This window comes from Oncorhynchus mykiss, chromosome 19 (genome assembly GCF_013265735.2).
Source record: "Oncorhynchus mykiss isolate Arlee chromosome 19, USDA_OmykA_1.1, whole genome shotgun sequence".
In the NCBI taxonomy this organism is placed as follows: domain Eukaryota; kingdom Metazoa; phylum Chordata; class Actinopteri; order Salmoniformes; family Salmonidae; genus Oncorhynchus; species Oncorhynchus mykiss.
Genome location: NC_048583.1, coordinates 41,571,689 through 41,597,916, shown reverse-complemented (window position 1 = coordinate 41,597,916; position 26,228 = coordinate 41,571,689). Strand labels below are relative to the sequence as shown.

Sequence of the window (26,228 nt, the reverse complement as noted above, 5' to 3'; positions counted from 1 at the left end):
ATTTGTTTTGTAAGGCTGTCCATAACAGTGGTGCTTTTAAACTAAAGGCGGATTTACCAAACTTTGTGGAGACAAGCGGTACCCCAAGAGTTAACCAACCCTGTGAACGGGTTTGGTATCTCATATTTTTATATAGCAACAGAAAAGTGAAGTACAGTATGTTGGAAGCTTGTAGAGCAGAGCTTTTCTTAACAAGAAGGGAGTAATGTGATCTATGGAATTTAAGTGAGGTCCAGCCATCCTTCTGATACAGGATGCAGTGATGAGTATTAAAACTGTCACCTGTAATAAAGCGAAGGGCGCTGTGGTAGACGGCATCCAATGGTTTAAAAGTAGTGGCTGCTGCAGTCTGGTAAATGGTGTCACCATAGTCAAGAATTGTCAGGAAAGCTGACAATACAATCTGCTTCCTGCTGTTTAGGGAGAGGCTAGATCAATTTCTAAAAAATGTAGTCCCCATTAAATCTTAGCTTTCGATCTTTATCAATCCAAACGACCAGATATTTATAGGCGGGAACCCGTTCGATGAGCGAGCCATCCAATGAGTGAATATGTAGCCCATCTGAGACATTATTAGCGAACAATATTTAATTTTGCCTGCATTAAGTACAAGTTTTAAATCAACTAGGGCTTTCTGTACTGCAACAAAATCAGACTGGCCTCTAACATAGCTTGGTCAACAGTCAATGCAATGTCATACATGACCGTATTGTCTGCATACAAATTAATATTACAAGATCTAATACATAGACCAATGATATTTATATAAATAGTAAAGAGAACATGTCCCAATACTGACCCCTGGGGTACACCTTTCATAATATTGAGGAAACTAGACTTGACACCATCAGAAAGCACACATAGTAGTATGTTTCTCTCACACTTATGGTGGCTAGGGAGATGCCCTCCAGCGGGGGAAATCCTATTGATTGTTCCTTTAATTAAAAACACACCTTTACTGATTGACTAACACATGCATGCAATCAATCCTGAACACATGTGGAACTTCTTTGTATGCTACCCATAAGCCAATGTTTTAGCCATTCCTTTCATTCATTACAAACCTATAACCATTTCACCTCCAGACTCACCTGTTGAGAGCAGCAGAGACTCCAGCAGGTCTGCTTCTACATTGAGCCAGGTTCATTGTGATGTGGTTGTTATCAATGTGTTGTACATGTACAGTCTGACTGGGGCGTAGAGCTTCCATCTTCATTCAGACAGACAGGAGCTTGGCTGCTGCTAATCACCAGAGAAGGCAGAACCACGCCGGGGAGGCTAATGCAGTCTGATATCAGCCCCAGTGATCTGATCCCTGCATGAATGGCCAAAGCACCGTTATCTTGTCTGGGGAGAAAAGAGGGGGAACCAGAGAAAGGCAATGTCTAGGATGGTAAATGGGGCCAACATGGTAATTAGGCTGGAAAAGGCCATGTTACCTAAAGAGCCATGGTGCTGGGCTGAGGAACAGAGACACATTTCCCCAAACAAGCTAATGGGTGCGCCGGCTAATGACTCTCCGGTCCAGAGGAATTTATCTTGCTAATTTTACAAAGCCTGAATAGGGGGCTAGGGACATTATTGACAACAGGCCAAACTGTGAAACAGCAGGCGGGCACCCCCCTGCAGGCAGCCCCAAATATAGATGTCCATTCTGTCATTAACAAAAGCCTAGCAGAGCCTTTATTTCTGATGCCAGTGCTGCTCTTCCATTAATCTTACCGTGACTCATTTATATACAGTGGGGCAAAAAAGTATTTAGTCAGCCACCAATTGTGCAAGTTCTCCCACTTAAAAAGATGAGAGAGGCCTGTAATTTTCATCATAGGCACACTTCAACTATGACAGACAAAATGAAAAAAAAAAATCCAGAAAATCACACTGTATGATTTTTGATGAATTTATTTGCAAATTATGGTAGAAAATAAGTATTTGGTCACCTACAAACAAGCAAGATTTCTGACTCTCACAGACCTGTATCTTCTTCATTAAGATGCTCCTCTGTCCTCCACTCGTTACCTGTATTAATGGCACCTGTTTGAACTTGTTATCAGTATAAAAGACACCTGTCCACAACCTCAAACAGTAACACTCCAAACTCCACTATGGCCAAGACCAAAGAGCTGTCAAAGGACACCAGAAACAAAATTGTAGACCTGCACCAGGCTGGGAAGATTGAATCTGCAATAGGTAAGCAGCTTGGTTTGAAGAAATCAACTGTGGGAGCAATTATTAGGAAATGGAAGACATACAAGACCACTGATAATCTCCCTCGATCTGGGGCTCCACGCAAGATCTCACCCCGTGGGTTCAAAATTATCACAAGAACGGTGAGCAAAAATCCCAGAACCACACGGGGGGACCTAGTGAATGACCTGCAGAGAGCTGGGACCAAAGCAACAAAGCCTACCATCCGTAACACACTACGCCGCCAGGGACTCAAATCCTGCAGTGCCAGACGTGTCCCCCTGCTTAAGCCAGTACATGCCCAGGCCCGTCTGAAGTTTGCTAGAGAGCATTTGGATGATCCAGAAGAAGATTGGGAGAATGTCATATGGTCAGATGAAACCAAAATCTAACTTTTTGGCAATAACTCAATTCGTTGTGTTTGGAGGACAAAGATTGCTGAGTTGCATCCAAAGAACACCATACCTACTGTGAAGCATGGGGGTGGAAACATCATGCTTTGGGGCTGTTTTTCTGCAAAGGACCAGGACAACTGATCCGTGTAAAGGAAAGAATGAATGGGGTCATGTATGGTGAGATTTTGAGTGAAAACCTCCTTCCATCAGCAAGGGCATTGAAGATGAAACATGGCTGGGTCTTTCAGCATGACAATGATCCCAAACACACCGCCCGGGCAATGAAGGAGTGGCTTCGTAAGAAGCATTTCAAGGTCCTGGAGTGGCCTAGCCAGTCTCCAGATCTCAACCCCATAGAAAATCTTTGGAGGGAGTTGAAAGTCCGTGTTGCCCAGCAACAGCCCCAAAACATCACTGCTCTAGAGGAGATCTGCATGGAGGAATGGGCTAAAATACCAGCAACAGTGTGTGAAAACCTTGTGAAGACTTACAGAAAACGTTTCACCTCTGTCATTGCCAACAAAGGGTATATAACAAAGTATTGAGTTAAAATTTAGTTACTGCTTTTCCACCATAATTTGCAAATAAATTCATTAAAATTCCTACAATGTGATTTTCTGGATTTTTTTCTCATTTTGTCTGTCATAGTTGAAGTGTACCTATGATGAAAATTACAGGCCTCTCTCATCTTTTTAAGTGGGAGAACTTGCACAATTGGTGGCTGACTAAATACTTTTTTGCCCCTGTATGTATATATATTGCAATAGTTATCTGTCCAAAGGGTCTAAACAGAGGGTGACGTTGAGGGGCTGGATGGACAGTTTGGCCCAATGGTGACTCCCTATACTGAAACCACACCAAGCGTGATCCCAATGGGTGAACATGTCACAATGACCAATTTCCAAATTAGGTTGGTCTTACAGTTATTGATCGCTGTCAGTATTGGTCTGAAGGCGGTCTGTGGATTTGTAGGTAGGTGGTGGCCAAGGGTGGGTGGGGTTTGCCTTATCACTGCCCAAAACACCAAGGTTTCATATGTGAAATGAATTGGATTTATCTCAATGTAAGACACTGCACAATAATTGTTGTATGCGTTATGGGGGTATTATAGATTATATATTCTAGATAGTTTTGTGTCTCACACTTGACTGTAGCTCAGATATGGGGCAGTGTGTCAGAAGGAAAGATCTGTAGTCACTGGATATGTCTGCTCAATGGCAGAGCCACTCTGCTCACCCTAATGGTGTCGAAATCAGCCTGACTATTAAACAGGACCAGAGGAGAGCTAAAAGGCTGGCTGGTAAATTGGCAGTTGTGGGAAGTACAGGCTACTTTCATACTATCTTCGCCCACTCACACACTAAGCTTTCCCCTTTTTACCCTTGTCGGCCCTGAATAAATCTGCCTCTCTACCTGTCATCTGTTCATTGTCTGTGTCCTCCTCTCTCTCTTTCCATTGAGTGAAAGCATCGTTCAGCCAGCATCTGATTCAGTGGTCTATCCATCTTCACACACTTAAGTATCTCCCTTCTTATCTATCTGTCACTCCTTACAATTAATTACATTATCTCAACTAACTAATTACATCCTCAGTTAAAGACAAATACACACACACACACACACACACACACACACACACACACACACACACACACACACACACACACACACACACACACACACACACACACACACACACGTGTGCTGTAGGCATACTAACCTAATCTGTTTGAAGCAAAAGAAGAGAGGGTTTCTTTATGCATGAAGTATTCATGCGACGTGTGTGTGTGTGTGTATGTGTGTGTGTGTGTGTGTGTGTGTGTGTGTGTGTCTGTGTGTGCATGTCTGTGTGTGGAGACAGAGAGAGCGACCGGGAGCAGCCAGCAGTAGCACACTGACACCTCATCTGGCTGTCGGAGGGAAAAGGGGCTGGGCTGAGAAGAGAGAGCGAGAGAGGAGAGAAAGACACGGCAGGACAGCTACCAGCATTTCTCCGGCAGAAGGAGCAGGATTGAAAGCCGGAACAGGAGTTCTCCCCATTCCCAATCCCCCCCCCAGCCCAGACTAACACTGGTTCTCTCTCCACCTCCTGGCTGTCTCTGACTGATACCTGCTGCCGAGCCCTCCTCCCTCAGCCTGTGGCACGGGGCACAGGAAAGGACACAGCCATCAGGACTCCCTGCTACAGCCACACGGCAGAGATGTAACAGCATGGATTACCTGGGAGAGAGAAAAAGAGGGAAGAAATAAACACAAACCAATGGCTATTGGATGAAAAGAGAAAAGGCAGTGAAAGAGAAGAAGACAGAAAAGGAGAGTGGAAGAGAGAGAGAGATCTGAGTAGGACTGTCTTGCCAGACTGCTGGAGAGCCTGCCTCTGTTGGAGAAATTGCATCTTTGAACTGAGACTGAACTTTTGTTTGTGGAGAGGTGTGGACACAGAACAGGCGTTTGTTTCACTGGAATATGTACAGAGGAGGAGGTGCTTCGCTCTACTCTGACCTCCTCTTCTCCTCCTTTCCTCCTCTCCCTCCATCCTGAGAACCTGTCTGGACCCCCTGGACCTCCTTACTGGGACCGCTGCTATCCACCCCATCCTCTCAACCCTCTTGTATTTGTCTCAGTCCGCTATGATGACGTTGGTTCTCCCCTTCCTCTGTCCCCTTGGCTACTTACAAACCGCTGTGCAATCAAGTAGAAACCTCAGTGATTGCGATCGGAGGTAAAAGGGACACCCCTTGCCCCCGTCAGTGACGGCCCCGCCTCTTTCTGCTCTCTCCCTGCGTCTCTGATGCTAAAGTAATAGAGAACCCTGGACATGGAGACATGGACCCTAAAGTTGAACTTGGACACTTTCATTAGATAATGGATTGGAAAGAGCTGTAAGTACTCTCTTTCTCTCCATCTCTTGCACTATCTTGCCATTTTATTAGATCGTATTTAGGCACTATTGGACAATTTACTCTTCAGTAAACCTTTTTTAATTTGCCATGTATGAAGAAATGTCAGAGGGACTGATGCTTCTTGTTAACTGCCTACCTGCAGTGCTGCATTGCTTGATAATCCTCTAAACTGTCTGAAATGTGTTTGGTGTATTTGAGCATGCATTCAGATATTCAGACCCAAGGTGTGTACTGAAACGGCTTCATTAGTACAGAGATGGGTGATGAACAGGTGGGCAAGCTGTAGTGGGTGAGGGAATCCGAGCCTCTCCTCCCTCTACGTTTTCCATTGAGCGTACACAGGCAGCAGCTCCCTCTTACTGGGAAGGTGAGAGTGAGAAAGAAAGAGAGAGAAAATAGAAAGGGAAAGCCATGTGACAAGCAATTCATTTCCCCATTAGGGTGTGTGTGCATTGTTACAGAGGCGAGCGCTCACTGTTATTGCTCATCACCCATTGAGTGGTTCTGATGGAACAACAGAATTAGACACAACCCTGACTCTCTCTCTGCTCTCTCTCTCACCTTTCTCTTTCCCTCCTTTCAAATAGACGCACATGCCTTTTCTTCTCATTGTGTGACTGGTTTTAACCCTCAAGGTTACAGGCATACCCTGCAATGCCATATGGGCACTTAGAGGGACAGGGGCATAAGAAAAAAATGGAACCTGTGAATGCTATCCAAATGTTAATTGTAGTTCACTGTTTGTTGCCGTGTGTCTTTATCATGTTGGCAGATTCCTTTCATCTCTATGACAGCACCTCTGAATGTATCTAATCTGAGAGAGAGAGCCTTTGTCTTGGGCAGCGAATGTGTACTGCCATCACCCTGTCATACATGTGCAGACTGACATTTACACACACACACACACACACACACACACACACACACACACACACACACACACACACACACACACACACACACACACACACACACACACACACACACAGAGAGAGAGAGAGAGAGCGCATTGCTGAGTTTTTCTTTCCTTTTCTTCATCTCACATTCATCTATTCCATCTCATTTTCTCCCTCACACTCTCCTTTTCACATGCTATCATACACAGACTGGTCCCTAGGGAGAGCCTCCTCCTGTAGCCCTCTTGGATATAATAATAATTTCATCAGCCAGCGGTGTGTTCCCTGATTGTGCTCTTGGGCTGTCGCTGCAGGGGGCGTGCTGTGCTGTACTGGGGAGGTGGGGAGGGGTGGGGCTGTCACTCCAGTGGGGTAGACGAGGGTATATTTTGATAGCCGCCCACCTTGTCCGGAGGAGCCCAGAGCAGCACTAATGAGCTCAGGCTGCTGGGCTCTCAGGCAACAGTCTCTCGCTGAGACAGACACACGTGGATGGACAGGTTCTCTCTCTCTTTCTCGCTCTTGCTGTAGCCCTCCCTCGTTTCATCTCTCATTCCATCTTAATTTCTCTCTGTCTGTTCCTCTTGTTGACAACCATTTTTTGTCTCTTGCGACTCTCCAATTCTGAACTGTCTGTCTGAAAAGTGTTCAGTGCATATTAATTACCTGTAGATGTTCCTTTACTCTGACCTTGACTTTTAAGTTGAGGTGTGGTTGTAACTGACACACAGTAGTGCCATATAAGTGTGGCTTAATGTTACAGATTTACATAGCTGGTAATATTGCAGTTAGACTACAAGGAATGTGTGCGTCTCGCTCTGTTGGCCTTGTGACCCATCTGTGCCACTCCAGTGCTAACACTGAGTCGTAGAGAGAGATAGACGGACAGAGTGAGAGAGACCGAGGGAGAGAGAGGGGAAAGAGTGAGAGAGAGTGAGAGAGAGAATGAGGGAGTGAGAGATAGTGACAGAGACTTCTATATATTTGTATATATATATAGAGAGAGAGACTTATATATATATATATATATATATATATATATATATATATATATATATATATATATATATATTTGTATATATATATATATATATATATATATATATATATAGAGAGAGAGAGAGAGAGAGAGAGAGAGAGAGAGAGAGAGAGAGAGAGAGAGAGACAGAGAGAAAGAAAGCGCACGCAGGATGACCGTGGATTAATGTAGAGTCCCATCACACAGTCGGATCTTACCCTGAGAGGCATGCTAAATGCCAGAACAGCGGAACTGCGTTAAGACAACCACTTAACGAGATGGACTAACTAGCCCACAGTACTAGGAGAAGTCTATCCACAGTGCCTTGCAAAAGTATTCATCCCCCTTGGCGGTTTTCCTATTTTGTTGCATTACAACCTGTAATTTAAATGGATTTTATTTGGATTTCATGTAATGGACATACACAAAATAGTCAAAATTGGTGTAGTGAAATTTAAAAAAAAGTGGTGCGTGCATATGTATTCACCTCTTTTGCTATGAAGCCCCGAAATAAGATCTGGTGCAACAAATTACCTCCAGAAGTCACGTGATTAGTTAAATTAATCCACCTGTGTGCAATCTAAGTGTCACATGATCTGTCACATGATCTCAGTATATATACACCTGTTCTGAAAGGCCCCAGAGTCTGCAACACCACCAAGCAAGTGGCACCACCAAGCAAGTGGCACCACCAAGCAAGTGGCACCATGAAGACCAAGGAGCTCTCCAAACAGGTCAGGGACAAAGTTGTGGCGAAGTACAGATCAAGGTTGGGTTACAAAAAATATCCGTAACTTTATATCCCACGGAGCACCATTAAATACATTATTTAAAAAAAAGAAAGAATATGGCATCCCAACAAACCTGCCAAGAGAGGGCCGCCCACCAAAACCCACAGACCAGGCAAGGAGGGCATTAATCAGAGAGAGAGGCAACAAAGAGACCAAAGATAACCCTGAAGGAGCTGCAAACCTCCACAGCTGAGATTGGAGTATCTGTCCATAGGACCACTTTAAGCCGTGCACTCCACTGAGCTAGGCTTTATGGAAGAGTAGCCAGAAAAAAGCCATTGCTTAAAGAAAGAAATATGAAAACCCATTTAGTGTTCACCAAAAGGCATGTGGGAGACTCCCCAAAAATATGGAAGAAGGTACTCTGGTCAGATGAGACTAAAATTTGAGCTTTTTGGCCATCAAGGAAAACGCTATGTGTGGTGCAAACCCAACACCTCTCACCACCCCAAGAAAACCATCCCCAAAGTGAAGCATGGTGGTGGCAGCATCATGCTGTGGGGATGTTTTTCATCGGCAGGGACTGGGAAACTGTTCAGAATTGAAGGAATGATGTATGGTGCTAAATACAGAGATATTCTTGAGAGAAACCTGTTTCAGTCTTCCAGAGATTTGAGACTGGGACGGAGGTTCACCTTCCAGCAGGACAATTACCCTAAACATACTGCTAAAGCAACACTCGAGTGGTTTAAGGGGAAACATTTAAATGTCTTGGAATGGCGTAGTCAAAGCCTAGAACTCAATCAAATTGAGAATCTGTGGTGACTTAAAGATTGCTGTACACCAGCGGAACTCATCCAACTTGAAGGAGCTGGAGCAGTTTTGCCTTGAAGAATGGGCAAAAATCCCAGTGGCTAGATGTGCCAAGCTTATAGAGACATACCCCATGAGCCGTGAATAGTTATGCATGCTCAAGTTTTCTTTCTTTTTTTTAGCATTTTCAAAGTGGTAGGCATGTTGTGTAAATCAAATGATACAAACCCCCGAAAAATAAATGTTCATTCCAGGTTGTAAGGCAACAAAATAGGAAAAATGCCAAGGCGGGTGAATACTTTCGCAAGCCACTGTATTTCTCACTCTCCTCACCAAGTCTGTCTATCAGGGGACTCAGTGAATGGTGGATCTAGGGACCAGTCATGTTTTTCATGGGACATGACCAGGGCCCCCCTAACAAGCTTCACCTATATACCTGAGTAACATATGAAATAGCAGAACATTTCGTATCACAATCACTTCAATTCTATAATGAGAACAAACATTTCCATAGCCTGAAAAGGCAACATTGTGCCAGCCATCCTTACCTGTCATGTTCCTGTCATGTTCCTGTGTTGTTTGAAGAAGATACATTGATCCATTTAGTGTACATAAGCACCATGACAACCACCAGCTGACCTACTAATAACACAGGTGTCACGGCGGCTTGTCGTATGTAGAAACCTGCAAAGCCCTGCTGCAGAATTGGGCTTGATTGTGTCTTTAGTTCCATAGCAGTGCGTTAGCAATTGCAGTGCTGAAATTAAAGCATTTGAGAATTTTATGTTTGTACTGTTTTGAAGTGGAGGCCTGGAGCATTTTACAGAGCCTTGGCCACAGGTAGGGAGTGGGGAGTTGAAAGAGAGGTAGCATTGGGAGTGGTGGCACAGCGCCCTTCTCCTGTCGACTTTGTTTACTTTGGCAAAGAGAAAAAGGAGCTTGTTGACCTTTCCGCTACAATCTCAGTGTGGCTTCTAAAGGCTCTGCACACCCTCACAAATGTCAACCCTGACCATTAAATCAATCAGCTGAATGATTATACAGCCCTCTCTCTGTTGGATACCTCACTATGAAAAAGATAAATGCCTGGTGGCTCCTATGAAGTTTATCTTCCTTCCTGCCCAGCACAATACAGATGACTCGCTAATGTGTATGTTTTTGAAGTTAGGTTGAACTCTTCTTGTGTTTGCTCCTCCCAGGGCAGCTCAGAAGCTGAACCTCTCGTCCAAGCGGAAGAAGCACCAGCCTCCCTCCCTGCTGCACCCTGGAGCCCATGAGCCCTCCATCTACCCCACCAACTTCAGCGGCATCCTGCAGCTCTCGCCACCCCCCGCCCCGCCATGCCTGCTCCGCGCTGTCTCAAAGGTCAAGGAGAACCCTGGGATGGGAAAGGTAAGGAGCAACAGGCATTGTTTGTATACGCAAACAGGCCTACAGTATGAACACACACGCATATGTTTATGAGTGAGTGACATTTAAATGGGAGAATGCACAGTGGCAACGCATTAGTACATAGACAGCCAGTCGTCTGGTCGAGTCCATACAGATGCAGACAGATAAGCCTGCTGGAATGTCATGAATTCACTCAGTTTGTTATGGCCGCATTCCTCCCTCTGAATGGACTACAGTTTGTGAGGGAAAGAAAACACAACACTTAAATCCAATTCACTTACCCAGAGTCAGATTAACTTGTGGATACCATTTTTATGTCTATTCTTTCAGTATTAAGGACGTTAGCGGTAGTTTCGAGAACCAATGCTAACTAGCATTAGCTCAATGACTGGAAGTCTACTGTTATAGTAGCAATGCTACTGTACCTGAAGGAAGTTCCGCTAACTTCCTTCATACTGTATGCAGAGACATAAAAATGGTATCCACAAGTTCATCTGACTATGGGTAAGTAGAACAATGACAGAATCTCACAGTATCCATTTAAAAGCTAAACGTTTGCAAACATTCCTACAGCGTATTTCAATATTCATTCCAATGTTCTTACACATCACTGAATTTTTTATAGTTCTATTGGCTGGGATCTCTGACTACCAGAAGGGCCCCGTATTGGCTACTTTTTGTATATAAAGCAGTTCTTCAGAGACTCTCCACTACCTCAGCTCACATATCAACTGGAGATCAAGCAATTTTCAGACCTACTCTTTGGACTGGCTGCGTTCCATAAACCTCTTGATGAAATCGAGCAGGATGGCGATGATTGGTCTGTCAATAGCGTTAGTGCTGTATAAACACACCCTTCCTCTAGGGTTTATTGGGTATTGTTTGCTGGGCTGAGATCCTGTATTTACATAGCAGAAGAAGTCCCCTAACAAGATTAAGTCCCACCTGGTTGGGAAGTTGTTGCTTACTCTGCCAAATTTCCACACCATTGAGAAATTGTTCCATATTGTGAATCTCACTTCATAAAACACCAGCATTATTAACAAGCTTCCTCTCTCTAAACCTTTTACCGAGCTAGACATTATGTATGTAACAACCACAGGGTTGTTTTGAAAAGGAAAATCAGCTTGTTTACAGCATTGTTCTGAGTTTAAAACCTCAGGTTACCTCTTCATTAACTCGGCTGTTATGGGAAACTCAATCTCTGCCATTGTGTCTCAGACAGTACTACAGTTTGGAGTCACCTGGTTCAGACAACCAAGAGTTCACTGCTGTGAAACAATGCATGTTTGAGGAACCACAGCCAACACGATTTGAGTTGCCAACATTCTTTTGTCTACGGTAGACAATTCATCCCAGCTCCTTTCCCCCTAATCTACAGTATGCATTTTCTGTGGTCAAGAATTGACTGAAACACTGAGAGGCATAGGTGATGTTTTGTTATGTATTCATTTAAGACACACATGTCCATCCATGTGTAGTTGATGTCATTGCTGACTCAGGCGATGTGTCAAGTGGAGGGTTTGGACATGAGGAGGGGTGGCTGCTGGGGTAAAATCCCAGCTAATGGATTTCTTAGTGGGATCAAGACATAGGAGAACAGGGCCATTAGCAGAGGGGCCCGAGGTGTTAAAATGCAGCAGAGGCTCCAGATGATCCTCACCGGCCACTGGTATCACATCTCTGCCAATGTAAATATAGAAGCTCTAGACATTAGCTATTGCTCCCCCGCCCGGTTGGTGGGCCGGCCAGGCTCAGCAGTCATATATGGAAACATGTTTAAATGTAATTTGCTTAACATATGTACACGTCAGTCATGGTAACAGCCCCCCATGGAGCACAAAGAGAGTTTGCACTCAGCTGCCGGAAAGCCAGAGAGGAATTCCCTCTGCGGCAGAATGGGATCGCCACCACACATTGTTCCTTAACGCCAGAGCCAGGATTTGTGGCAATATTTATAAACAAGCCAGGGGAAGAATGGGCCTTTTGTGTATTGCATGGATGACACAGGAGAGACACACAGAGGATGAAAGGACCAGCCCTGTGTCAGTTTTGCTGCCTTTGCAGAAAGGGGAGGTGGGGGAACAGTTAGAGTTGTAATCGGCTGTCTTATATCGCACAGCCTCTCACTGGCATCATAGTTTTTTGTGTGATGTTTAAAAAATATATTTTTATTGTCCTAGATTTAATTTGTTATCAATGCATGGTTGTTAAAGCTCAAGCTGTTTGTAACCATGGAGGAGGAGGGGAAGCGTGCCGATGCACTGGTTTAGTGGATTGACTACCACTATGCTAAACCACACACACACAGAGCTGTCTGCCGATGCACTGGTTTAGTGGATTGACTACCACTATGCTAAACCACACACACACAGAGCTGTCTGCCGATGCACTGGTTTAGTGGAATGACTACCACTATGCTAAACCCTACATACACTGAGCTGTCTGCCGATGCACTGGTTTAGTGGATTGACTACCACTATGCTAAACCCTACACACACTGAGCTGTCAGGGAGGAGAAACACCACTATCCATTCCTCTTCCTGACAACATAGATGTTTATGTCTCCTGTCTGTCATCCTACAAGATAGTCAAGGTTGCATTTTCACAATCAAATGCTGACAGAATGAATGAGGATGTTTTTCTTACCAGAAGAACCATCCACACCTACCTTTTCTTTGTAAATGGTGTTGCAGTTGTCATTGAATAAAAAAGGTGTGATTGTGTTTGAGGAGGCTTGGCAGGAAGAATGACAGATGAAAACACACACACACATGCAGCTTGCATATAACGTGGTGTGCATGCAGATGAAACCTTACTCCACTTTCTCCAGTTCAGGAAGTACCATCAGACACAGCTGGCAGAATGGCTCTGCAAGTCATGGCCATAACATAGTTACAACATTAGACTAGAGGAGACATGTCATGGCCATAACATAGTTACAACATTAGACTAGAGGAGACATGTCATGGCCATAACATAGTTACAACATTAGATTAGAGGAGACATGTCATGGCCATAACATAGTTACAACATTAGACTAGAGGAGACATGTCATGGCCATAACGTAGTTACAAAATTAGACTAGAGGAGACATGTCATGGCCATACCATAGTTACAACATTAGACTAGAGGAGACATGTCATGGCCATAACATAGTTACAACATTAGACTAGAGGAGACATGTCATGGCCATAACATAGTTACAACATTAGCTAGAGGAGACATGTCATGGCCATAACGTAGTTACAAAATTAGACTAGAGGAGACATGTCATGGCCATAACATAGTTACGACATTAGACTAGAGGAGACATGTCATGGCCATAACATTGTTACAACATTAGACTAGAGGAGACAGGCCATGGCCATAACAAAGTTACAACATTAGACTAAAGGAGACAGGCCATGGCCATAACGTAGTTACAACATTAGACTAGAAGAGACATGGCATGGCCATAACATTGTTACAACATTAGACTAGAGGAGTCGTGTCATGGCCATAACATAGTTACAACATTAGACTAGAGGAGTCGTGTCATAGCCATAACATTGTTACAACATTAGACTGGAGGAGACATGTCATGGCCATAACATTGTTTCAACATTAGACTGGAGGAGACATGTCATGGTAGAGGTGTAGTAAATCAACACGTTAAACATGACCAGTGACATATCCTGTTTACCATACTGTGTTAGGATCATGGTGTACCGTGACAACGGAAATGACACAGAATCTGGGGACTAAGTATAGACAATACAGATCTCAGAGTTGTCCTGAGAGAGTGATGTAGAGAGATAGAAAGAGAGGGAGAGAAAAAGCGGGACCATATGTTCCCATGTTGCAGAGCTGCAGTCAGAGTTGCTCTTGGTCCAGAGAGCAGCCTGCTGATTGGATAATCCCTGAGCATGGTGGGCGGCTCAGAGTCACAGTCATTAAGGGCCCATATTACATTCACTGTTATGATTTACAATATCATCCTTACATTGACACCATTAGGCCCATGTGTTGACCCACGAGTGGCAGCTTAACTTGCAATGGTGGTCCATTTGTCAGTGGTAACCTTTGTCTCCATGGTAACAGGCACTGTCGTGTCCATCATCGTTGACTTGATGGAAATTATGTTTATCCAGATTCAGCGTTGCCATGTGATTTCAAGATGTCCATTTTCTCCCCACTACACATTCATGCTATGTCCCCTGTAGCTCTATGTGTGTATCATATTAGATATTTTATGTGCCCGCTTCATCTGTGTTTAATTAATGTGTTTTTTCACCATATGTTTGCCTAAATGTATGTTCTTTGCTCTCTGTCCCTCTATTCTCCTCTCCTCTCTCCTCGTGTTGAAGGTAAAAGTGATGATGCGTATCTGCCCATCCCTGGAGGCTCCTGATTCGTCAGAGTCCATGTCCTTCCTGAAGGTGGACCCCAGGAAGAAGCAGCTAACCCTTTACGACCCCTCGGTCAACGACCGCGCCAACTCAGGGCACAGGAGAGCCACCGTGGCCGTCCCAAAGATCTTCGCCTTCGACGCAGTGTTTACCCAGGATGCCTCTCAAGTAAAGACCAAGCAATTGAGGAGTCTGTGTGTGTGTGTGTGTGTGTGTGTGTGTGTGTGTGTGTGTGTGTGTGTGTGTGTGTGTGTGTGTGTGTGTGTGTGTGTGTGTGTGTGTGTGTGTGTGTGTGTGTGTGTGTGTGTGTGTGTGTGTGTGTGTGTGTGTGTGTGTGTGTGTGTGTGTGTGTGTGTGTGTGTGTGTGTGTGTGCGTGCGTGTGCGTGTGTGTGTGTAGGGGGACACTCTTTCAAGGGTAGGAGGATATCTTCATGCTGGCTGGGTGCGGTCCGGGGGCTTAGTAGAAAAATGCCTGTCTTTGATTGGGGGCATTCTTCCCATTATGGGCCTCAACAGCTGGCCGTTTTAAGTCTGGGGAATTAATTTAATTCGGTCCACTTATATCTAACCTCTCTTCTCCCAGTCCATGCCCAAATTAAGATCAAAATGGAAGGGTCAGACATTGAGGACATGTAACATCCAGACAAAAATGTTCCATAGAGGTCTGTTTAGAAACATTTCTCAACAAAACCATTGAGATTTCCATTGATCACTCTGTGTCTTCTGAACTGATTGTTGAAGAGATGAGATCTAGCAGTGAGGTAACATGCTGTTAGTACCTACTAAAAAGGGAACATGAACCATCGACTCAAGCTTTGTGTTGCTCCCCATAGAGCGTACCATCTTTAGGTTTGAGAAGCTGAACCATTAGGGATCTCATCAAGCATTGGTAGAGTCAGTAGCTACAGGGTCTACAGCATGGATCAGTGTCTCCACAGTGGGGGTAAGGTTCAGAGCTTCCTCCATCAGATACATCTCCTCCACAGTAAGCCAGCTGATATGAGCTGATAGCCCTGCTCCTGCTCCAGTAAGGCAGACTGAGACGAGGCTGCCAGATTGTGCCGCTGGGACCACACTGCTGGCGGCTAACAGTAACAGAAAGCTGTTCTGCAGTAAGAGGCCTTGTTATCTGTGTTATGTATGGGAGGAGATCTCTGTCTGCAGCAGAAGCCTTGCCCCAGTGGAGCCATGGTGGGGAAACAGATTGTAAAGATGAGCCACACTTTGCAGCATTTGTTCCTTTTGACGACGCCCTCTGAATCTGTGATCAGAGCCTGTCTTCCTGATGCTCCTCCTGTGTTTGATAGCTCAAATAACGTTTTTGTAGAAATAATTGGGAATTCTCAAATAGAAAATACTTTGTACGTGTACGTGTTTGTCAATGACTTGATATTCCTATTATGTTGGAATGTACACAATTCTAAAAGGGGAATGGCAGATATACGCTCTTTAACCACTCCATCTCTCTCTCTCTCTATCTCTCTTTCTCCCTCTCTCCTTGCAGGCAGAGGTGTGTTCAGGGACAGTGTCTGAGGTCATCCAGTCTGTGGTGAACGGTGCGGACGGTTGCATCTTCTGCTTCGGGCATGTCAAGCTTGGTAAGCAAGCCCCGCTACTCAACTGAAATCTGGCAAAAGAACACTGTTAAGACAAAGAAAAGTCTCCCTTTATCGGTTTGATGCCCACATTCACAAATGGATTAGTGGTGCAGTGGAGTGGTCTGAGGAGAAAAGAAGACAGTGGGGAGGGGCTAGTGGGAGATGGTGGAGGCTGGAGGGACTGCAAGGAACAGTCTTGAATTAAAACCACTGTAATTGACCTGGACTCTTCACCCAGTCTGGGAGAAAAGTCTAATTGAGTCACCCTTTTCTTCTCCACTGTGCTCATCCTCCAGGGAATGCTCCTTGAATCACCCCCTTCGTAAGTTCTTAGAGATACAGTAGATTCCCAATCAACAGGTGTAATGCATTTTTCTCTCCTCTACACATTCCAGACAGTATTACTAGTGTTTCTTAGTTTTTCGAAGGAAAATTAGCAGCATGCTGTTGCCAACAGCACAGGACTTGTATATTAATATCTCCATCCCCCTTCCCCACCGTCTCTCACCCTCTCCTCCGTCTTCAGGCAAGACATTCACTATGATTGGCAAAGACGGCTCCACCCAGAACCTCGGCATCGTGCCCTGCGCCATCTCCTGGCTCTTCACGCTCATCAACGAGCGTAAGGAGAAGACGGGCACGCGCTTCTCTGTCCGTGTGTCTGCCGTGGAGATCTGTGGGAAGGACGAGGCGCTGAAGGACCTTCTGTCTGAGGTGTCCACGGGAAGCGTTCAGGACGGTCAGTCCCCAGGGGTCTACCTGCGTGAGGACCCTATCTGTGGCACTCAGGTGAGGGAAAAAGGTTGCCAGATGCGTGTCTGTTTTCCTCCCTTTCTTTGTTCTCACTCTCTATTTCTCTCACTCACTCTCTCTCTCTCTCTCTCTCTCTCTCTCTCTCTGTCTTGTATATATTAGTGTCTGTGTATTGCTCTGATTCTCACTACTACCTACCTCTGTCTACCCCAAATATGATCTGTTTTCTTTCATATCTCAGGTCTTTCCTCTGTGTACTCTGAGCCCATATTTCCCTGTCTTACTTATCTCAATAATCCCTGCGCTATATTCTCACCAAAGCCATCCACAATATCGCTGTCTTTCTTCATACCTTTTTATTGACTCCCCTGTCAGCATGCTTGAGCATCTATTACTCCTGCATTAGCTCTGGCCCTCTGGATAGCAATGGGACTAATTGTTTGGTTGGGGGGATTTGAAGGCACTGACAGGTGTTGCCGTCAGATGTTGTTTTTTTGGGCTCTGTGTGGACCGTGACCTCAAAGGCTGCCTGGAGTCCTGTGAAGCTTCTCAAGGCTTCTCCTCCAAACACGTGGTGTGGGTCCCCTACTAGATACCCCCCCCCCCCTTTCCTCCCATTCCCCACTCCCCCCTCTCCATACCCCACCACCACAACATCCGTGTGGAGGGAAGTGCCCCTTCCTCCTGCTCCTCCATTACCTTCCATAATCCCCCTCCCTCTGTGTGCATACCTGTTTCTTTAATTGCCCCCAAGACCCAATCTAATGGGTAAGAAATGTGGTCCAATTACCTGGCTATCCTCTCTCTCTCTCCTCTTTCTCTTTCCTTCCTCCAATTCCTCCAACTCTTTTTCTAACCCCATACTCTCTCCTTCTCTTTATTTTACTTACCCTTACCTCGTCTCTCTCTTCCCCCCTCAGCTCCAGAACCAGAGTGAGCTCCGAGCCCCCACGGCAGAGAAGGCGGCCTTCTTCCTGGACGCGGCCATCGCAGCACGCAGCACCAGCAGGCTCGACTCAGATGAGGAAGAGAGACGCAACTCTCACATGCTGTTCACACTGCATATCTACCAGTACCGCATGGAGAAGAGCGGCAAGGGAGGCAGTGAGTACAACTGCTACTACTTCTACAGGTAGTCTAGCAGTTAAGAGTGTTAGACCAGTAACCAAAAGGTTGCTGGTTCGATTCCCCAAGCCGGCAAGGTGGAAAAATCTGCCGCTCTGCTCTTGAGCAAGACAGTTAACCCCCAACAACAACCCCGGGCACCGATGATGTCAATTAAGGCAGCTTCATGCATCTCTATGATTCAGAGGGTTTGGGTTAAATGCGGAAGACACATTTCAGTTGAATGCATTCAGTTGCTCAACTGACTAGGTATCCCTTTTACTACTACTATCATTCTACACTAAGCATATCTATCATTACTACATGATTTGAGGCGCTCTCTGATCTCCAGTCTCACTCTGTGTGTTTTTGACAGTGATGGTGTCGTATTTTCATTCATCATTCTACTATACTATTTATCATTCGATTCAACAAATGCTCTGGCCTTTTCGATTCATCCTCCAGAGATGAATGCACTGAACCATATTGCTACACATGAACAGAACATTTGTTTTCACTGGCTGATTACGGACTTAATTGAGTAACAGAAATGACCAAGAATTGAATGATGCTGACTTTATTATGCCTTAATGATAGTGTTACTTAGCAGATGTAATTCCCCCCATCAGTTCTGCTGCTGATAATAGTAGTACTATAGATACCTGTGCTGTCAGAGATTAAAATCATAGCCATAGGAGACTGTACTGCACTGGGCTAGATGATGGATAAAGCTGCAATAAATCTGAATGGATAACAAGCCTCCAGCTTCTCATTTGGAATGTTTATGGATGGGTGAAAAAAATAGACTTGCTTGCATTGCTTGCTTAGCGGAACAAGAGCGTGGATTTGAAGCACACAGTTTCTAAGTCTTGCTGACAAGAGTTTAATGGTTCGCCGCTGCCGCCTAGTCCCTCGGGAGGCTGAAAAGATTTGTCATGGGACTTCGGATCCTCAAAAAGTTTGACAGCTGCAACATTGAGAGGATCTTGACTGGCTGCATCACTGCTTGGTATGGTAACCGCCCTCGATCGCAAAGCGCTACACAGGGTGATGCGGACAGCCCAGTACATCATTGGGGCCGAGCTCCCTACCATCCAGGACCTCTATATCAGGTCAGAGGAAGGCCCGAAAAATGGCCAAAGCCTCCAGCCACCCAAGCCAAAGACTGTTCAGTCTGCCAAACAGTACTGGACCAACAAGCTCCGAAACAGCACTACGAACAAGACCGCTAAATATCTTACACTGACTATATGTACACACTCACACTACACTGACACAGAAACTACATACACACATGTTTTTATTTGACCTTTATTTAACTAGGCAAGACAGTTAAGAACAAATTCTTATTTTCAATGACAGCCTAAGAGCAGTGGGTTAACTGCCTTGTTCAGGGGCAGAACAACAGATTTTTACCTTGTCAGCTCGGGGATTCCATCTTGCAACCTTTCGGCTACTAGTTCAACGTTCTAACCACTAGGCTACCTGCCACCCCATACCAACACACAACACACACACGCGCACGCACACACACACACACACACACACACACACACACACACACACACACACACACACACACACACACACACACACACACACACACACACACACACACACACACACACACATACACACACTTTTACACTCCTCATATGCTGTTGCTACTCTGTTCTATATTTTACTCTTATTATTATCTATCCAGATGCCTAGTCACTTTGCCCTGCCTTCATGTACATATCTACCTCAAATACCTCATACCCCTGCACATTAATCTGGTACTGGTACTCCCTGTATATAGCTTCATTCTTGTGTAAAGTCTCGTAAGCAAGCATTTCACAGTTAAGTCTACACTTGTTATATTTGATTTGATTAGATTTTAATCTGAAATAAAATATAAGTGACATAAATTACAATGTGCTGACCCTCTGCTGAAAAACATTTTGAGAAATTCTGCTCCCCTTCCGTCTAAACTGAATCAATGTATACTTTTACTTTCATAGCAGAGCCCACCAAACTAGTCATCCTCTCCAATGACTATTTAGGTACCAAATACAGTGATTGTCCTCCTTTGCTTTGTATGTATGTGACAACAAGATACTTTTATGGTGTCTGGAACGTTATTACCTGTCTGTTAAACTGAGACAATCTCAGCCCAGTTTTGAATCACTTCAGACCGAGAGGCTTACTCATGAATAAATCAGACTGCCATGTCTGGTCTGGTCTGGACTGTGCCACTCCTGCCTGTAAGGTGCAGCAGCAGCATGTGGGAAACCCTCAGAGGGAGTGTCTGACTGTGTCTGTGCTGAGACATAACCTCACCTGGCTCTTCCTCCTGTGTCATCTACAGTGTCGGGTGGACGGAGCAGGCTGCACCTCATAGACTTGGGGAGCTGTGAGAAGGTCCTCAGTAAGAGCCGAGACGGAGGGGGAGGCCTGTGTCTGTCTCTCACTGCACTGGGAAACGTTATCATGGCTTTAGCCAATGGAGCCAAGCACGTACCTTACAGGTAGGGGAACTAGTACTGAACTTTCTATCTATACCTTGAATATGTAATATGCAAAGGAGTCGAGTCATGTAATGAAAATGTTCGAGACAAGTTTTTGCAAGTACATTTAACTTGACTATCAAGGGTGTGTTTATCTAGCGTGCTATATACTTAAAGAAATATCTCAGTCTTAGCTATGTGGTTTGCTACACTATGGAATCAGAAATGAGGTGAAGAGCTAGAACGTTTCATTTGGGGAATGCAGTGCAGACAAAGTGTGAAATGGGGAAAGCGAGCTAAAACGGGACGAAATATACTGTAAAAGGAGTGTTCAGCTTAGAACCCGAGATAACAGTCAAAGAACCAGTTGTTCCAAATGTGATATTTAAAAAATCTCTGGCAACCCAGACTAATATAAGGCGCAGAGAACCGTGGTTGAATGTAAACCGACACTGATATAAGGCACTGAAACATCCTGCCGTTTCCCGAGCAGTGATGATGATGATAGTGTGTGAACGTATCATTTCCAGGGACAGCAAACTGACGATGCTGCTGAGAGAGTCGCTGGGGAACATTAACTGCAGAACTACAATGATCGCCCACATCTCGGACTCCTCTGCCAACTACACTGACTCCCTCACCACCATCCAGCTGGCCTCACGCATCCACCGCATGAGGAAGAAGAAGTCCAAGGTTTGTGTCTGGACTAGCAGAGCTTTCAGTATCATACATTGTTTACATTGATTAAGAGACATGGGTATCCTCCATTTGAACAGTAGCATATTTCGATGTACAGGGAACTGTTTCGTTGAGGGAAAGCCATAGATTTTCACAGTTATAATAAGTATTTAGTGATCTCTAGAGTGTATTACAGTGACTTTATTAGCAGAAGTTGCACTGTTCACCATTTCATGTAGTAGCCTATTCGGAACTGAGATCTTGATAAAGCTATTCCCACTTTACTGTAAATTGTAGGCCATGGTATGAAATTAATCAGGGCCTCTCTTAATGCAGGGTTATTAATTCCATAATTCGGAGTTAGTTTTTCTTGCCTGCTCAACACATAATCATGTAATCAATAGGGCTGCCTAACAGGGTTGGGCTCAATTTCAATTTAAGGCAGTCAATTCAGGAAGTAAACTGAAATTCCAATTCAATGATTGAAAAAAATCAGCATACATTTTTACTGACTTCTCAATTAACTGAAAAGGAGAAGCTATTTATGTCAAAAGAAGAATGTGGGATTTTAAATTCAAATCACTTCCTGAATTGACTGCCTTCAATTAGAATTGATCCCAACGCTAATGCCTAAGGATGTGTGTAATGCATGCCCTCGGATTCGGGAAATATATACTACAGATAATTAGGTGTAATGACAGCATGTATTTATTTTGCATCTGTCTTCGAAGTAATTATAATACATTCTACGGACACTGATTCATATAATTGACATTAATTTCAGTGTGCCTATTGATGTTCACATGTAACCTTTAAATGTATTGACTGGCAATTTTAAAGTAATTTACATTTGCCTTACGATGTATTCCACCGTGAATTCATTATGCGATTGAATTAACTGTAAATCTACAGCAGGAAATGGGAAAATGGTGGAGAAAATTATATAGACTTTTTCAATAAGTCCTAAAGTAATAATGTTATGTCTTGAACATGTGAATTATGCAGAAAGTCTAAGTATGTAGCACATTCATGTGCTAAGCACATTTCCTATATACACTGTTTTGTAAGTCTCTGTATGTTTCTGTGTTGCAGTATGCATCCAGTTCCTCTGGAGGGGAGAGCTCCTGTGAGGAGGGGAGGATCCGTCGGCCGCCCCACCTCAGACCCTTCCACCCCCGGACGGTGGCCCTGGACCCAGACCTGCCCTCCCTGCTCAGCGACCCAGACTACTCCTCCAGCAGCGAACAGTCCTGTGACACCGTCATCTATGTGGGGCCGGGGGGCTCCGCCATCTCAGACCGGGAGCTAAGTGACAATGAGGGCCCCCCCACCTTCGTTCCCATCATCCCCTCCCTGAACAGGAAGCGATCTGGGAAGGAGGGTCCCCTGGACAGGGATCACTTCTTCAAGTGCAACACGTTTGCTGAGCTGCAGGAGCGCCTGGAGTGTATCGACGGCAGCGAGGAGCCTACAGCGTTTGTTGGAGAGGGCAGGGGAAGTCAGGCCAGCCCCAAGGTGGACAGCAAAGCAAAGGAATGCCCTGGCTCTGTTTCCCCAAAGACTGTAACTAAAGCCTCCTCCTCCCAGGAGAACATATCACCTAAACTTGCTCCTAAATCTGTAGCCACAACTCCATCCAGTAGTCCCCATATCAGCCCTTCTAAGTCTAAACTGGAACATTCCAGAGGGGTTTCACAGAGCATATGTAGAACAAGTGCTGACGGTGAGAAGGTAATGACATCAGAAAGCAGAGCAAGCCCAATCAAACAGGGTATGGCCATGGTGCCAGCCTCTGAGCCAGTAGTACGGGAGAAGGTTTACTTCAACAAGAAGCCCTTACCCAAGCCTGCTCCCCCTCCCCCACAGCAGAGAGACTCACGCAGGGGCAACGGAGAGGCAGAGGAGAGGTCCCCCACTAGAATGCCCCCCGTGGGAATGAGCCATCAGGTTGGAAAGCAGGGGGAGTCTGGGGACCCTTTCCTTGATAGGACCCAGACCAGGGGTACTGTAGAGGTGTGCCAGTTACGCTCCACCCTGAGAGAGAGGTGCCTGGACAGGGACATCCTCCGGGCTACGGTCACCCTGCAGCAGCCTGTGGAGTTGAACGGAGAGGATGAGCTGGTGTTCACTGTGGTGGAGGAGCTTTCCATCGGCAGCATCATAGACAGCGGGCGGCCCTCCAGCATCATCAGCTTCAACAGCGACTGCTCCCTGCAGGCCCTTGCCTCCGGCTCCCGGCCTGTCAGCATCATCAGCAGCATCAACGACGAGTTTGATGCCTACACATCTGCTGTGGGGGGTGCAGAGATCAACATCGAGGTGCTCACCCCCTTACAGGATGACTCATTTGTGTGTGTGGGCAGCAGGGGCTCGTCCATCAGCTCCTGGCTCAGCGAGGTCAGCGTCTGTACTCTGGAGAGTAAAAGGGTACACTCTGCAGACGTTTTCCTCCCACAGACGAAGCACATCGGCCCAGACGGCACCTTCTACCTGGATTCCCTGGGTATGTTCCACTGTGAATCATCCCGAAGGGATGCCAAGAACTCCCTGAACGACAGTGGCTTTAGCTTTTCTGATCTGGACAGTGACAGCACAGCATCTAGCAAACTGTCCCTGACAAAGTGCCCTCTGTCTCCCGAGTCAACCAAAGGATCCCTCAGATTCCCATCCAAAACAGCTAAAGTTAACTCTCTCAGCTCCTCCTCCCAAACTTCCCAGGGCCCTTACATAGTCCACTCCAGTCTTCCCAGGAAAGTAAAACCTACCTCATTAATAGCCTATAGTAGTAGCAGCAGTTGTGAACCACAGAGACAGGAAGTCAAGCAGGAGGACCCCTGGCAGCGCATCGTCAACCACTCTGAACCTCAGCTTCCAGATTCCAGCGCCACCAGCAAGCTCCCCAGAACCCCAGTAAGTGGCATTCCCTGCCGCAAAGCTGGTGTTGTCAACAGCAATGGTGTATCTCGCCCACCCAAGGTGCAGGGTTCAACCTCAGCCCAGAGGGTGGTGGACGGCTGTGAGAAGTCCACCAGTAAGAAAGCGGAGCCCCCCAGCAAGATGCCTCAGCTCAGACGAGGGGCCACCACCCTGGGCACTGTGCCTGTCATCCACGTCTCCCCAGAGACCAAGGCCACAACCCAGAACATCACCACTACAACCATTCTCAAGTTCTCCTCTCTGGGGAAGAATGGAAAGGCAAATGGGCAGCAAGCCAGCATGCTCCCCAAACCTGGTGGTACCTCACCTCCTCCACCTCCAGTGCGCAAGTCCAGTCTGGATCAGAAGAACAGGCCTCTGCTGCCCCAAAGTGCCTTAAAGTCTGCGTACGGTGAAGCAGGGAGGCCCAAACTTACCAGAGGGGCGGTGTCAGAGGATGAGCTAGAGATCCGCTGTAGAGTAAACTCCAACAGCCTCAAAACTTCCAGCCTCAGAGGTGACTACACCCCGGCCAAAGCCACATCCAGTCTGAGGGCCAGAGGAGATGCTAGTCGGCAGCATTACGGCAGTCAGATGTCTCTGGAAAGGAGTGACAGCATGTCCATGGTGGGCTCCAAGCCCACTCTCAGTCGAGAAAACAGTGGAGCCACCCTGGGCTGCAGCAAGTCCAGCAGATCCATTCCCAGATTCGGTGTACCAAACTCAACCAGCTCTCCCATTGCTACATCCCCAACTTCCCCCTGTTGTGCTACAGGTGCTCTAGGTAAACCTGGGCAGGTCAAAGGTAGTGTTAACCCCAGAGCGTTAGGAGCGGTCAATGGAAGTAAGGACCGTTCGTTGTCAGCGAGCAACTCTAAGGGCCTGAGCTCCTCCACAAAGTCCCTGGCAGCTCCAGCAACAAGGAACCCCAATGCCAACCTTCCCCCGACTGGCAAGACCTCCGCCCCGCGAGCCACGGCAGCCGTCAGCAGCAAGCCTGGCCGGGGGACCATCATGGGCACCAAGCATGCTATGCGGGCAGCCAACAGTCGGGTCAGTGAGCTGGCGTCAGGCAGCACATCAGGCAAACACCTGAGGGGCTCAGGGGACTCTGACAGTGGTAATGACAGTGGGGTGAACCTGAGTGATGACAAGTCCCCCGTGGCCATGCTGCCCTCCCCCTACAGTAAGATCACAGCCCCCAGGAGGCCGCAGCGCTACAGCAGTGGCCATGGCAGTGACAATAGCAGTGTTCTGAGTGGAGAGCTGCCCCCAGCTATGGGCCGCACAGCCCTCTTCTACCACAGCGGGGGCAGCAGTGGTTATGAGAGCATGATCCGGGACAGCGAGGCCACAGGTAGCGCCTCCTCTGCACACGACTCAATGAGTGAGAGTGGAATGTCCTCCTCAGGCCGCCCCAGGACATCCAAATCCCCCAAGAAACGCAATGGTAATAGCTCTGAATCTGTATACATCATTATGCATGATCTATCTGATAATATCCTGAACAACAACATACTGTAGGTTTAGTCTGGGAATTAATTGAGGCATTAAAAAATGTGAAAGTTCCATAAAATCCTAAGCATTACTCGGGTCCTTTTACAAGTTGTCTTGTTTAAGCCCCGTCGTTGTTGTTATTTACAAGCAACTGTGTGATGTCAAACAGTTCACTTGTTAAATAATGGAGAAGGTTGTTCATAGAGGTCATAAGCCCTAACTGTTTCTATCACTCCTCAATAAAGCCTATTGTCTAAATGTTACACAGCATGTCTATAAATACCCCTGATTGCTGTGCAGATCAGCTTAGACAATCTCTTGTTAAGGGTTGTTAAGGGTCAAGGTTCACTGCTGTTGACTTTAACTAGATGTGTCATGCTGAAAGCAGACTGAGTGGTGTTCCCATCTGAAATAAGAAATACATTTATACAGATCTACTGAATGAAGCAGTATGCCAGAGAAGTAT

At 45.9% G+C, this 26,228-nt stretch overlaps 1 protein-coding gene across 5 annotated transcripts in view; it reads left to right on the top strand.

Moving 5' to 3' along the window:
• LOC110498352 (kinesin-like protein KIF26A) overlaps positions 1-26,228 on the top strand; it is a 132,517-nt gene that overhangs the window by 97,140 nt on the left and 9,149 nt on the right. For 4 of the 5 annotated variants that reach the window (XM_036954833.1, XM_036954831.1, XM_036954832.1 and 1 more), the window contains 8 exons: positions 10,143-10,335; positions 14,685-14,894; positions 16,232-16,325; positions 16,852-17,114; positions 17,999-18,182; positions 20,533-20,692; positions 21,202-21,364; positions 22,442-25,715. In XM_036954833.1, coding sequence (XP_036810728.1) covers positions 10,143-10,335; positions 14,685-14,894; positions 16,232-16,325; positions 16,852-17,114; positions 17,999-18,182; positions 20,533-20,692; positions 21,202-21,364; positions 22,442-25,715 — 4,541 coding nt within the window. Of the gene's footprint in view, positions 1-4,467; positions 5,465-10,142; positions 10,336-14,684; positions 14,895-16,231; positions 16,326-16,851; positions 17,115-17,998; positions 18,183-20,532; positions 20,693-21,201; positions 21,365-22,441; positions 25,716-26,228 lie in introns of those variants that run through there. The other variant, XM_036954835.1, reaches the window with a different exon arrangement.